Raw genomic sequence first — 15378 nt, forward strand, 5'->3', positions numbered from 1 at the left:
GATAACCAGTGGATATCCACGATACTTAGGTATTCAATGGATATTCATTACAAATCGTCTTGAATTCTAAGGGATATACAGAGTCTAGGGAAATTCTTGGAGATCCCCAAAAATTGGCATGCTACCTACAGGATATTGAGTGGATCCACCAAATATCCACAACTACACTGTAAAATAGAAATTATACTTGAGTTAATGCCTTAAATTTTTCTTTGTTTGGCTACATAAATTTAATGCATTCTTTTGCAATGAATAAGTAAACACACCAAGCAGTGATTGAGAACCTTGTATTAATTTAACAGACTAAGATTTTGGATATCACCAGAGGTATGGATGAAAGAGCAATAACATTCTGAAATGAAATTTATTTAACTTATGACTTTTACAATACAATGCTATTTTGTTTTAATTAGAACATGTATGAATTTCATTATTTAAACTCAATTATTATTAACATTATTATTATTATGTGCACCAGGTTCCTGGATATTCCTGAAATAAATAATAGAGCTTGTAAGTAACTAAGGTTAGTGCTCTAACAATTTAAAATTATTCCTTTACAGTAAGCTCAGAAGTATAAATCCAATGTCACGTAGCTGAAAATTGTGTTTTTGTTTCAATGAAAAGGAACTCCATAGTAGGAACAATAATGCAAAAGTCTAAATAATTTAAAGATCATCCTAGGCCACCATCATAATTAATGACAGACTAAAATAGGAATAATGATATGCTCTCTGTATAGATATTTCTGTGAGTTGTAATATTAAATAAATAAGCCAAATATTAATAATGAACATAGTAATTTCAGGACTCTACCAGAATTGTTTACCTGGCTTCATTGATGGCCCTCGCCTTTCCGTGTCGCAACCACCCAGCCAGCACAACGTAAGACACAGAGATAAGTTGAAAAGAGGGAATAGGGAAGTAGCTTACTAAGGAAGTGTCTTATATTTTTCTTATCCATGAGACCTCTGGCGAGTGAAATAGGTAATTGTGGAACGGACTGTTGGGCTGTTGGTTCACTTCTTCGAAGATGGGATCCAAGAGATTCACGAAAACAACGAGAATCACGTACACCACGAGAACAGCGACAACCCACGCCGATCACCACGTTTTTTAAATCACTTCCTCCGTAGACGCCATCTTCGGTGATACTAAGGACGCTCATCTGGATTGCTTTGATTTTTTGACCCTTGCTCTTTTGGACTTGCTCTTTCTTGCTTACTCTTTTTTGATCAGTTATCCGGATTAATTTGACCGTTGACGGTTTATTTGATAAATTGACCTTGCTCTCGTTTGGATTATTCTCATTTCGGTTCCGTTCGGTATCTTCTTGACTTAAATTCGACCCTGCGCTCTTGGACTTAACTCTCTCACGGTTTATTGCATTTTTGCTGCATCCCTGTGTGTATTTTCACCAGTGATTCAGTATTTAACTGACGTGGGTTTTTAGAGTGTTGAACTCTTATTTAAGCTCACACGTGGTAAGTTGAAGGGGAAGCACATTGGAGCAGTATTTCAAATTTTATCAAGGCTCTTCCATTTGTGTTCGTGGTAATCTTCGGAGAAATTTGCAGCGTGCGGTTTTACGGAGGGTAATCGGAGATATCAAGGAGAGGACTCTTCTGGCCACATATCTTCGCACCGCTCGTGTCTCAAGCTCCCGCGAAAGTCTGAGGTAAGTGTCGAATATTTTACAGATTATGTATTTGTATACCTATATAATATGACGCGTAATTTCAGTTTTTGATGGTATGGTGGGAGTGTGTTTGAAAATCACGTGGAATGCTGGGAATAATTATTCTATTTGGTAAACTTTTATCTAATTGTTACTTGAGGTTGGTAAGGCAAATATTTCCTTTCACCATGGCTGAAAGCATCAACGTACACCAAATGCTTGCATTCAAATTGAAACAGTGAAACCATCTCCACTTCTGGAATGATTAATCATCCGTCTTTTCTCTTCGGCCTTCGATTTTGATTTCGCTCTGTGATAGTGAATTAAATATGTGTGTAGCGAGAAGCGTCTTTCCGAGATTTATTTCGAGTGTCCATAGATTTATGTCCTGAAAGCAATCCATAACTTCCTTCACTAACTCTCTTGCTACCTGCCTCATAAATATTCAGTTAACAGTATAATTATTGTGTCGGGTTGTTCAGAATGTGAAATGAGTTAGAAATAAGTAATAATGAGTACCAATTGTAAGATTTGTGAAGATCCAAACGAAATAGGTCATTCGATTAAGATTTACTGTCACCGACATTCACAGTTGCAGCGTAATTTTGCTTGAACGGGATGTTTCGTAACTCGCTGAATATGCCTTTCCATATAACCACACATGTCCTTGAACCATGTCCTATAAGTCCTTAACCATGAACATGTCCTTTAAGTTACCTACGTGCTTCACCAATAATTGCAATACACACATTGTAGAAATAAATCTCAGAAAGTAGCTTTCTGTTGGCTATGGATTAGCGTATTTTTTCCCACAGTCACCGTAGTGAACAATTTGCAGTCTTTTGTTCAGGGTTGATTGATTTAAATCACTTTATTTTTATTTTAAAAAATCAGGTGATTTTAACCATAATGTGATCTATATTTTTGATTTTTAAAGAGTCAAGAAAAGGAAGCTGTGAGTATAATTTTGATTTTTATTTCTTAATTAATACAATGAATCGACAGTTATGAGCACAATGCTGGCTCTTAAATAGAAATGATACCGTAGGAATACATGTAACATGAAATTTTAAAAAAATGGCTTTGGTTAGAATACTAGTGTATCCATTGAAAAAAAATTGTTTTCTGATTTAACTCCTAAGCGTAGGCACCATACAAAGATGCAGAATTTTTTAAAACTTCATATGCTCTAGAATCGCATAATATAGCACATATGATACTTCCAATGGCAATTTTATATTATGGCGACGTAATTTTTAATTTGATACCATTCACATTTCCATAGTTCCCTCCCCTGATCGACTAAATGTTGTATTAAGTTTAGAGTATGTAGCCTCATATTGTTTCTGCAAACGATCATTCTCCAATATGCTGCCCAAATAGTTAGTTTTGCAAATAACTGAAATTTTTTGAATGGAGAATCATAAATTTCATTTATTTCAATAAAATTCGATTCAAATCAATAAAATCTGATTTTAAAAAATCATCAAAAATGATTTTGTTGAAATAAAATCAGATTTTTATCAACCCTGCTTTTGTTATTATTTGGGTAAATGTGGCACGTAGGTAGTAGTCTGGTAGAATGACAGTATATTTTTTTGTATCGGCAGGTTCGCCTTAAGCGGTTGATTCAGCAGTTGCCTCTTTCCTCTGATATCTTGACTACACTACTTCACTGCTGTTGCGTCAACGATGCCGAATCGTAGGTACAAGCCGTACAGTGAATGTTCGGGAAGGCATAAAAGACACCTCTCTTCCGCAATTCAGCATAGTGACAATGACGTAGACAGTGACAGTGAAGTCCTTGATGAATTTGAACCTGCTGAGAGTTTAGGGGGAAGTAATTGTAACCCCACTGACATTGAGGACGATTCTGGTGACCTTAGCCCTGGGGAGGAAGCTGCAAACGGAGGCAGTGATTTCTCCACGTCAGATTCGGAGTTAGACGATAATTTCGATCTGGGAGAATTCCGAAAAGGTCTTTCAGAATGGGCAAGTGAAGGAGTTTCAATGAGGAAATGCAATGAGTTATTAACGTTGCTGAAACGACATCACTGTTTCACGTACCTGCCCTCAGACTCCAGAACTTTGCTGAAAACGCCGCGTAGCTCTATTGTCAAGCACATTGGTGGTGGTACTTACAGCCATATAGGAGTGCAAAAGAACTTATTGCGCATAATCAGAGAATCTCCCGATGTTCGTGGCATTCAAGTCTTAAGACTCCAGTGTAATGTCGATGGCCTTCCTCTTGCAAAGAGCTCCAGCAGTCAGGTGTGGGTTATTTTGATGTGCTTGGAAGACTTTCCGGTAATCCCACCTTTTCCTGTGGGCATTTTCCATGGCAATGGTAAACCCACTTCGTGCTCTGAGTTTCTGCATGACTATGTCCAGGAGATGAGGGAACTTAAAACAAGTGGCATCAATTGTGACGGTGACGATTTTCGTGTTGATGTCACATGCTATGTTTGTGATGCCCCTGCTCGTGCATTTGTTGCCCAAATCAAATCACACACGGGATACTCTGGTTGTGGCAAGTGCACTTCACAGGGGGAATATGTGGAAAATAGAGTGGTGTTCGATGAACTTAGTTCCCCTCTAAGGTCTGACGCTACCTTCCGCCTAAGGTTAGATGAAGACCATCACATTGGGCATTCCCCACTGTTAGACATTCCAGAGGTAAAGATGGTTTCACAATTCCCGTTCGAATATATGCATTTGGTGTGCCTAGGGGTTATGCGCAAGATGCTTCTAGCTTGGGTAAAAGGGAGTCTCCTTGTTAGACTACCAGCTGCAAAAGTGGCATCTTTGAATGAGAGGGTAGCTGTCATCACTCAAGGTGTACCTGCAGATTTCTCACGGAAACCAAGATCTTTGGTTCATTTGCAGCGGTGGAAAGCTACCGAATTTCGTACCTTTCTCCTGTATACTGGGCCCTTGCTAATGAAAGATATTGTAAACATCAATGTTTACAAACATTTTTTGGCTCTCCATTATGCCCTAAGACTGTTGGCCAGGAATGATTGCCTTGTTAATTTAGATTATTCAAAATCCCTCCTTCAATACTTTGTGAAGAAGTTTGGTGTATTGTACGGCCGGCAACATCTATCATATAATGTGCATGGACTACTCCATCTGGCAGATGATGTAAGATTACATGGGCCTGTCGATAAATTTAGTGCTTTTAAATTTGAGAATGCACTAGGCAAAATAAAGAGACTGGTGCGGAAGCCAAACCTTCCTCTTCCTCAGATTGTGCGACGCATTGAAGAGGCATCTTTGTTTAATCATCGTATAAGGGAGTCAAAGACAAGGCCTCATGCAGGCTGGCGGATCCCAAGAGTTCTCCCTTTTGGTTTGCAGCCTCCTTGTTACAGCAAATATGAGTTAAACTCATTACTATTTTCAGACCAACAACCAGATAACTGTGTGGTTACTGATAGCGGTGAAATTGTTATTATCACTTTAATTGCCACACAAGGAACTGAAGTGCAAATTGTAGGAAAAGCTTTCAGTGATGTTACTAGCTTTTATGAAGTACCTTCTTCATCCAAGAATGTGGGAATATATGTAGCTCGGGGATGGACAGCATCACGTTTGTGGCCAGTGAAGAGTATTAAAAGGAAGGCAATGTGTATCCCCTTACTTGATGAATCTGATGGCCAATCTTTTTATATTAGTGAGCTCCTCCATCATTGATGTATAATGATCATCAGTGTTGAGTGCAGTTTTCCGGCAACTACAGGTGTTCATCTTTAGTGAGCGAAGACGGTTCATAAATTCTGCTTCCACCCCACATAGTACTTTCCATTGTTCTGCAGAATACTGATGGGGTGGACATGGTTTCCATTTTCTATAATCTTCCTTGGATGTTAGCTGCTCACCTTCACCAATACCTTTGCCAAATTCCCGGAAAACTGCACTCACGGACATTGCTGGAGAAACCTTCGCAGGATGATCGTCAGCATTGCCCTTTGCATTTTTGGTAACTGAAACTGTATGTTGTCTTGCCTGTGTTTTTTTTATTTTCTATATTTCTTTACATACAATATTTTCTTTCAGGATGCCATTTGTGGTGGCTGAGTTTTTACCTCACCGGGATTTCAAGGACGTCACTGTCCAGACAATTCCAGCCTGCTGGATAGTTGGTGAGAATGTAACAAGGTACCCACCCCCTGGGTACTCCTGGGCTGCAATGAGCAGACTGATCCATAAAGAGGTTGCTCCCAAGGACAACTGGGAAATGCTGGGGGTGAAGTTTGTTTCCCCCACCTTTGGTATGTATCTGTGTGTAGTGCTTACTTTTCATTATGAGCATGGTTTTCGTCATGTGCATAGATTTCCACTTGAACCATAAATCTTTTAATTAAAAACTTTCCACAGATTCTTATTTGGAAGCAGTGAGTGTAGAGCGCAAGGCTGCTGAGTGTAGCGACACTGACCTTGAGGTGGTATTGGAGAGCATGGCTGGTGAGGAGAGGAAGCGGAAAAGGAAAACTAAAAATATCCGTTACCCAAGCGAGCCCATCACTGATACGAGTGTAGACGAAGATAATGGTTGGCTTAGTGATCCTCCTCATTCGCCAGGTACATATGTCTTTAAGAGATAGTTGATAGGTCTTTGTTAGACCTGTTGCACTTTATTGAAATGTTGCATTCACCTCTTTCGCCAGAACGATCAGTGGGTGTGCATATGTCCACTTCGTACGGGCCTGGTGTCCCTGGGAGAAGCCAGTTGCCTAGGCCTCATCCTAAGGCTGCGGTTGGAGCCATAGCAAGATCTGTCACAGCATCTTCATCCGAGCCTGGTGTTCAAACAATGGGTGCAAGAAGGGAGCCAAAAAACCCACTTGGGATGCAATACAGCTCAGCTATGACAAGTAAGTTGCCTTGTTGTTTATGATTCTGCTTTTGTTTGTAAGGATGAGGTATCTTTATGGGATGTTTATTCTTATATCTCATCAAACTTCTTTTCTTATACATTAGCCACCCATAGGAATACTGTGGCCAATCCTTCACAAACTCACCCGGTGGGATTTATCCCAAAGAAAAAGGCAACACCAAAGGGTAATGTGGTGGAGCAACAAGCCAGGGTAGTGCGGGCAGTCGTGGAGTCTCCCAGTGAGTTCCCTGTTTTGTTAAGGACTCTGTTTTTTTTTCATCCAGGTGTTATATAAGAATAGTGTCTACGAAGTATTTCTTATTCATTGATCTTCTCTTCTTTTCTTGTGCATTAGCAATCAATAGGAACGTTGCAGCCAAGGCTAAAGTTGCAGTGGGCCAGCCACCGGCTGCAGCTGTTGTGCAGCAGGTTAATGAGGGCATTGGTGAGTTGCCCAACCTAGGCTGCCGCACAGAAATGGATCCTTTAGTAAAGGGTAAGGACTTAGTGAAGTGAAACGAAGCCTATGTCAGTCAAGTCCGCGTCATGTATTTCTAAAATGTATGACACAAAATTTATTTTATATTTCAGATATGTTTAAAGACATCAACATGCAACTGGCTGATATTAAAAAACAATTAACATCCATATCAAAGACCATCACCAAAGATGGCTTAGCTGTGAGTGAGAAAATAGATGCCCTGTCGTTGAGACTGCAGAGTTTACCTCTGGCTAGTACTGATGATGGCACAACTGCTGGTGGCAGTTATGATATCGGTAACAATGAATTGGAAGAGTGGCACTCTCTTCCATGCCAAACAGTGGATGAGCTCAGGATGGTGGAGGTGGAGTTGGGAAGAAGTGTAGACTACAGGAAGTTCCTGGTAGGTTTACCAAATGCTTTTTGGACATCGCCTTTTCTATCTTGCCACATGCTGTTAGCATTGGGGGCTGCCGGTCATATGGTACACTAATATGTATGATCTTATGTCTTACAGTTTCGATACTTGAGGGATCGCTCCACAAACATGTTAATGAGGAATGTCACTAATCAGACATTATCTGGGGCACTGAAGAAAACAGTGAACGATATGTGCTCCTTACTCATGACGAAGGAGATGAGCATGCTATTTTGTATGAAGGGGAGGGCTACAAATAAAATAGCATTCGAGAGGGAATTCGTGAATACCCTCAATGTGGTATTTGGTAAGTTTCCATTAGTTATTATTATTATACATAGCTGAAAGTAGGCAATTGACTGGTGGCAGCATTAGATGTACATGAATAACAAATGTGTACATACCAAGTTTCTATATAATGCAAAGTTAAGAAACAATAGATATTTATGGTTAAAATAATACACTAATTCTAATCTCATACTTCTAATGCTTTAACTTTAATTTTCCCAATAAACCAATTTCAAACAATCCACTAAATACATTAATTCTAATATAATACAACTAAAAAATGAATATTGACCCAATTTCACTCTCCCTTTTAAACCAATATGTAATTACTCAATAAGTGATGCACACTTCTTACTAAAAACAGGTCGAACCCTGGTCATGTAGGCCATTTTTTTGTTTCTTTTTGCTCCCTTTTATATTCTGCATGACCCAATGCAGGGTTATAAATGATCTCCCTACCACCTTATCAATATGCACTCCCCAATCAAGATTTGATGTGAAATTAACAATGTTGTAACTTCAGCAGTTTCTTTTCTTGTGTTGCATGTTACCATTGACTGACATGGAATTGTTATTTCACAGATGTAGTGAGAAGTAAGGGTGCTGTTGGCCAGAGCATGGACCTGGCATCAGTATCGAGGAGCATGGGGGAGTGGTTCCGTGTGTCGCGGCAGAGAGTCTACGGCAAAAGCCGTATTCCTGTTGCTGAAGCTGCTATTGAGGCCTATTGTGAAAGTGAGGAGTACGAAGAGAGTGACATCCAGTATTTTTCTGAATAAAAAAATTTTAAACAAAGTTTTTTCACCCTTTCTTTTGTATATTGCACCTTTCCAGTGTAAAAATGTCCCATAGGTTCTGTTTCAGTGGCTCCCCAGGGTTTCCTGTTATAGTCATTGGGATGAGTTGAGGTAAACCAGAGTATTCCAGAGTCGTTTCGCCTGTGTATTCTGTATCGCTTGCCAGTAGGGGAAGTGGTTAGGGTTGGTCCTTCCTCCTTCAGAGATCTAGGCATGCGGTTAATTGTGCATTCAAATCTGCCGCCGAAACCAGGACGCTATAAGATATTAGTATTCCTTTTCGCTAACAGATGGCGCCACCAATACATCACCGTCAGTTTGCGTGTTAGTATGGAATTTTCCCACATGTGGCGCTACTGTACGAAAGGAAGTGTCTTACTTTTCCTGAGGATATTTGACGGCATTCCTTACCCAAACGTCCACGGAATCTTACCCTTGACTTACATAAGTTCCTTAGCTCACTATAAGCTCCTTATCGGCTTTTTCCGTAAGAAAACCATAAGATACGGATAACTCACTTACTTTTTGCTAGCTGGGCAGTTTTTCACAGAATCAATTATTACTTTGTCCGTAATTTTTTCATTAGGGAAATTACCTCTAACACCGCCTATAGCAAAGAGATAAAAGTAAATAATCATAACATCCAAAAAAAGGGGCAAGTACATGATAGTTAATCTTTCAAAAAGACAAGGTCCACTATGTGCACTTAGCACAAATTATAATAATAGTCTTGTGATTTCAAGTGAAGTATTTACCTTGTGCCTTTTTTCCTTGTGCTTTCAGAACATCATCTATCATATAATTTCAACGTTTTATTCATCCATTTCATTTCACATGTTTGCCTTTCAAATCTACTATTTTCTCGAGGTTATTGATATTCGATAACTTTCACGTCGGTTTGTTGAGACAAAGACAAAAGTTATGCTGGCCCTATTGCCAGCGTCCTCAAGTCGAATATTTACTGCTACTACTTGGAAGATTTACAACGGTAATTTTTTATCTTCGACCTGAAGAAGCTGGCGGTAAGCTCTGCGAAATTATTGTCTTCGCCACAACAAACCGACCTGGTAGAAACAGAAAACAAAGAATTTCATCACACACCGAGGTAATCGATCCATTAACACATTTTCACAATAAGATGCCCGTATTTAAGATTTAACGTACCTATTCCCGTCTCTTACATTTGTTTTGTTGTTTTTTTGCTCTTAAATTAGGGCATCGAAAACGTTATTAGAATATAAAAAATTTCGTAGCATAAAAAGCGTGGTTAGGGCCGAAGAAACGTAATTGAAACTGCATGAAAACGTTCTGATGCCACATGAAAAGGCATTTAAAGGCCTACGTCTTTAAACACGTGTTTATGGTCGAGAAAAAAATGTTCTCGGGCGGACTTAATTACTTACTGTTTCAGTACTTTTTTTTAGCTGTTTTTGAAACGCTTTCATGAGATTTTTGTGCTCTCTGGTATGTTAACGAATATGGTCAGCTATTAATAGTACGCGTACACTTACCTTTAAAAACTTCCGTCGAAATCTGGCGGAGGAGTCCAGCAAATGCGTCACACAGAATGAACTAGTGACAGCAGTTTAAAATTCACTCGCGAAAAACGAAGTGATGAATATAGTTTTGTCGCACTAGCCTCAATAACTGACACTCGCAAAGACACTAGTTTCGAAAAACGTGGTCACTCGGATGTCAAGTCAAAAGTAAAACCAGTAAAACTGCGAAAAAACGTTTCCCAGCTTTCCCCCTTTCATGACGGTCGCGGGTGTACGACGTCTTTGTTTCGGGACCCAATACTGCGGGGTTTAGGCTTTACCCTCGGAGTCCGGGAGCAACTACCCTGACCCTTCGCCTTTATTACCCCTCTTAGGGGTAAAAGGGACCGCGGTCATGCAATTGTTTATCCAGTCAGTTTTCTAAATAAATATTTGTTCTTTTCTCAATAAATATAAACTAAGAATTGAATTCTTTGTCTTTTGAGCAGCGTTTACAATTTTTAAACGAAATTTTACGATAAATATTAACTTATATTTCGAGTTCTTTATAAACATCAACATGGAAATTGATGCTGCATTAAATGCGTTAATATTGACCTTAGAACTTCGTTTAAAATTTGACAAGGCTCAGAAGAAAACGAGGAATTCAATTCAAAGTCTGCAATTTACGTGCAAGAAACAATTGTCCATGTGCCAAACACATATAAGCAACCCATGAGTTGACCTCGAACCGATGACACTGGTAGGGTCGTAAATCCGGAGAGGAGGCTGATGGGATGGGATAGTGTATTCATAATATACAAATTATTTGGTTTTAGAAATACCGGTTTAGACGAATGGCAAGGGTCAATTTTATCCTCATTTGAAAAAGGCCAGATTGGCGCCCATGAGATTCCACTCCACGTGACGTCACAGGTACCTAGTTTCTACAGAAGAGGATAGGAGTTTTACATCGCCTGTAATTACTGATGCATGCATGAGGCACAGAGCTCAGGGAAACACATCTTAATAATCACCTATTAAAACTGGCTAACGTCGGAAAGTTTTATTCGTTTGATAAGGCATTAATAATCCTTATTTAAGCCAAGCGCTACTAGCTATCATGGTACTCAGCTACCTGCTAGCATCCTGCATCATATCAGCGCTCAGATCCTCGCCCCAAGGTCACCTCACTTGCGGCAGCGGGAAGCAGAACGACGTCACGTGTAGTTTTTCCCGGCATTCATACTTAGCCGTCGCGTTTTCGCGCGCTTGAAAATTTTCACTTTTCATTTAATCGCGAAAAATAGATATCTTCATATAAAAATCTAAAAGCGTGAAGTACGTACTCAAGGAGTAATAATCTTTCGCTTTAGGCAATAAAAAAATAATAGGAAACCACCCTATTCAACATTAAATGTGAGGATATATGTCATGGGGTGAAAGGGGGTAGTCTGTTAAAATCCTATTTCATTTTCCAAGGGATATGTTTGGCAAAGTACTACAATAAAAATTGTAGGTAAGTCCATTAACAATATCTGGTGTACGGCTTGGTATTTCTTGGAGATAAATATATAGGAATGAATGAGGTAAGTGAAAAATAGGGATGGTCGGATCGGATACCTCGGATCCAAATATCGGTGGATATTGCCCCTCATCGGATCCAAAGTCGTGGAAGACATCGGATCTGGTTCCGAAATGTCAAGTAATAGCGCGTCAGTGAATGCAACGCATAAGGGTGGAAAGAGCTCCGATTCTCTCTTCGACTGCGCCATCGCATGCGATTCTTCTCCTACGCCACTGGTCAGTGAATCCGAAGAATTTTCGTATTTTCATTTTCAAACCCAAGCGTAACAGTTTAGGTCCTGAGCAAGTAAAGATATTTAAAAACAACTTGAAAGCCTATAAAAATGATTTTTAATTTATAAAAATATTAAAATGTGCATGAAAATCTAAAAAGCATTCCTTCGATTATCGTACCCAGAATAAACTTGAATGATTACTTCGTTTAATAGCAGGAATTGCAGGAAAATGCATTTGGATCCGAAAATATCCGATCCGAAAGATCTGGCTCCGAAAATCAAGGATCCGTTCCGGATCCGAAAAAAAATCCCTCCCATCCGTCCATCCCTAGTGAAAAAGAAAGGATTTAGCACGTTTCCTACGTAGTATATACAAGATGTTGTTTGAGTTTTCTTTGGAAGTTGAGAAAGGCAAATTGATGCAACCTATTCAGCTCGTGTGGGTAAAAAAATGTAAGAATGACTGATTTGGTCATAAGATGGTATGACATTAATTATTAATGAATTGATATGGCTAATGAGCATTTAGAGTTCGGAGATTTACTTATTATTATCTTTTTGTGACTAAAGTGACCTCTCATCCTTTAGATAGAAAAAGATTCGGAAGGCACTTTAAGCAAGAGAAGCCTTCTGTTCTCTGCGTGTTCTAATGCGTTGCCTTCAACGGAAAAAATCGTGATTTTTATAGCCTAAGTGCTGTTCGTAGCCAAACACAGGTAATGCACTTTTAAGCCGGTATCGTCTGTCGCTTCTTTAGCCATCCTTCATCTTCCTCGGCTCCTGAAGGATAGATTTCAGTTCGAGATACGTCTGAAGGTCTCCTTCAGCGCACTTTGCTTGTGAAGGACACCTCGTCAGCGTAGGTTGGTCTGGCCCACCCTTCACAACCATTTCATCACTTTAAAGATTTTTAAACATGCCTTACATAAAAAATAGATTGGTAGAGAAGATTTTGTTATTATTTGTGATGGCAATAACTTTTAATTTTATTTACGTTTATTTTTCTGTTTATTTATGCTTTAAATTGCAATGTTATCCGTTACATTAAAGCTGTTAGGAGATGTTTGTGTATTTCGACACATAAAAACCTTAATCAGAGGTGGTGAATTCTTCTCGGGTTTCCATCCGGGTGAGCTCCATCTCCATCGCTGCCGACGTTTCGATAGAATCCTTTTCTATCGTCATCAGGGCCGATCAGGGCGTTCATCGGCCCTGATGACGATAGAAAAGGATTCTATCGAAACGTTGGCAGCGATGGAGATGGAGCTCACCCGGATGGAAACCCGAGAAGAATTCACCGCCATCATACGCCGGGAAAAAGTGAAATCTTACTTAATCAGAGGTATTCCTCAGGTATAATCGTTCGCAATCATGTTGAATGGCATGTGATAAAAGTCGTCATACTAGACCCAATCCATGCTAAGTATATCACCCAGCACGCTAAAAACCATCTCTACATCGATGTCTCATGTAGTTTTTATCGGACTGCTGTGGCCATTTCGGTAACAATTACCAAACCAGTTTGGTTGATGTCATGCATGCGAACCTCGTCGGAGGAAATGAAAATCATAATATTTTCCATCGAATTTACGTGATTTTTTAAGTGCCACATTAGTAATATATTGCCTGAGAAAACTGATTTGAACTAATATAAACATGTTCACCGAGCACGGTAGGTAATGTTTTCATTTCGTGATCGTGTGTGCTGAAATTTTGTCTTGCGAAGGGATGGTATGTTCTAAAATCATTGATTTGAGGGGTAATTTGGCATTTATATGATTGATTTTTGGTTTATTAATGCATTTAAGCGTGCATGATAAACTCTCATGATATTCTCGTTATAATTAGTTAGCGGAAGCTAGCATGTTTGCATCATCACTCATGTAAAAGTGCTTAATAGTTTGATATGATACAGAATAATGAATTTTTATGCAAACGAATATTTTAATGCATCTTATGTGTTATGATGTTGGTTTACATAATTGGATTTTCTTTTTTCTCTTGTCGTGACCTTTTCTAATTAATGATTGAATAATTCCTGGAGTATAGGTCATGCGATGCAAAAAGTTTTTCTTGCCAACGTTTCGGCTTATTTTAAAACCTTCATCAGGGCCATGAATGAAAAAAATGAGACGACAATAATATACAATATTGATACATATATGAAGGTTACAAAACAGTTTTTTACAATAATACATTTAAAAAATGAGGAAGGAATACACTAGAATTTTGACATAAAAAGTATAAAAATCCATTTTAATGTCAAAATCCTTCTCATTTTTAAAATTATATTATTGTAAAAACAACTTTTTTGTAACCTTTATTTATGTATCAGTATTGTTTATTATTGTTCATGACCATCGTAAGTTGGGCAGCATTATGCACCGTTTACACAACGATCGGCGCAACGTTGATCCGTACGCGTGTAACCTCAAAACGTCGCGTCGTTTAAACGCGCAGAGTTACCATCGTAGGCCTTAGTAACACTGCCGAACTTACCTACACAACCATCGTCGAGGGACCTCTATGGAGCTTACGATGGTTAGCGCTAGTGCGCCAAGAAAAAAGGATTAAGGAAATGAAGATCGATGCATAGTCTTTCCATTTTTATCCAGCCTTCCCGCCTTTTGAAGATAGAGGAAAAAGAAATGGAGGGAGATAAAGGGAAAATTTTTTCTGACGGGGAGGTGGAGGTTCTACTCGCTCTCTTCTCGGATAACGATATTCAAAGACGGTAAGTTTATTGTACAATATTTGTGGGTATTTAGTGATTTTATTTTAATCGCTACTTAAGACAAATTGTGTTGAGCACATGGTGTCAATTTCTGAAATACTAATTTGAAGTAGTGTGCTTGCATGTAGAATGCTGCGATGGTTGTTTGGAAAATGATTTACCACTTGTACAAAGTGGATAGAATTGCTCCATTCATGTTAGCGTCTTAGGACATCAAACCGTAAAATGCTGAGTGCCTCATTGATATTCTGAATTGATTGATTCCCTACCATTTTTCCGAATCGTTTTTTCTGACGACCTTTTTCCCGAATTTTTTTTTCCAAATCCATTTTTCCCGTATAACCTTTTTCCCGAAAGCTTTTTTCCCGAAACCCTTTTCACCGAAACTTTTTTTACCGAACACCTTATTTCCCGATTGTATAAAAAACAAGCTATTTATCGTAAAATTCAACAAGTGGGACTCCAAGTCCCTTACGATGACCCAACAGATAGAACCCTCAAAACGACAGTTAATATGATGGCAGCTTTAACGTTTGTTCCAGTTGAAGACGTTGAAACAACTTTCGAGCTAAAAAAAGCAGGTTATGCAACACCAAATAATGCATCTGAAGGTTGGAATAACCGCTTTAGGTTACTTGTCGGGAAAAACCACCCGGAAGCCAAAAAAGAAATTGTACGACATGCACGAGAGGCTGAAATCGGTTGTAGAAGAATATGAAGATTACAAGAACGATAGGAATTTTCTTGAATTTCTTAGAGCTATCGCGCGTAATATAATTTTCTAAAAAAATGATATATATGAAAAATATGAACTCATTTTTAT

At 38.9% G+C, this 15378-nt stretch overlaps 2 protein-coding genes across 3 annotated transcripts; both read left to right on the top strand.

The window, feature by feature from the left end:
* The first annotated feature begins 3272 nt into the window (after positions 1 to 3272).
* On the top strand, positions 3273 to 6322 carry LOC124172445. 2 transcript variants are annotated; one of them, XR_006868171.1, is made up of 3 exons: positions 3273 to 5660; positions 5738 to 5952; positions 6059 to 6256. XR_006868171.1 is itself a non-coding variant. In XM_046551888.1 (3 exons), the coding sequence occupies exons 1-3, from the start codon at positions 5515 to 5517 to the stop codon at positions 6283 to 6285; spliced, it is 588 nt and encodes a 195-aa protein (XP_046407844.1). In that variant the 5' UTR covers positions 5415 to 5514; the 3' UTR covers positions 6286 to 6322. The 2 variants fall into 2 exon arrangements, 1 of the variants encoding a protein (XP_046407844.1); XM_046551888.1 differs by having other exon boundaries at positions 5415 to 5660; positions 6059 to 6322.
* A 768-nt stretch (positions 6323 to 7090) lies between these two features.
* LOC124172446 lies at positions 7091 to 8688 on the top strand. The gene is made up of 3 exons (XM_046551889.1): positions 7091 to 7441; positions 7556 to 7763; positions 8327 to 8688. The coding sequence occupies exons 1-3, from the start codon at positions 7121 to 7123 to the stop codon at positions 8521 to 8523; spliced, it is 726 nt and encodes a 241-aa protein (XP_046407845.1). The 5' UTR covers positions 7091 to 7120; the 3' UTR covers positions 8524 to 8688.
* The last annotated feature ends 6690 nt before the right edge of the window (positions 8689 to 15378 follow it).

This window comes from Ischnura elegans (assembly GCF_921293095.1).
Source record: "Ischnura elegans chromosome 13 unlocalized genomic scaffold, ioIscEleg1.1 SUPER_13_unloc_1, whole genome shotgun sequence".
Lineage (NCBI taxonomy): Eukaryota > Metazoa > Arthropoda > Insecta > Odonata > Coenagrionidae > Ischnura > Ischnura elegans.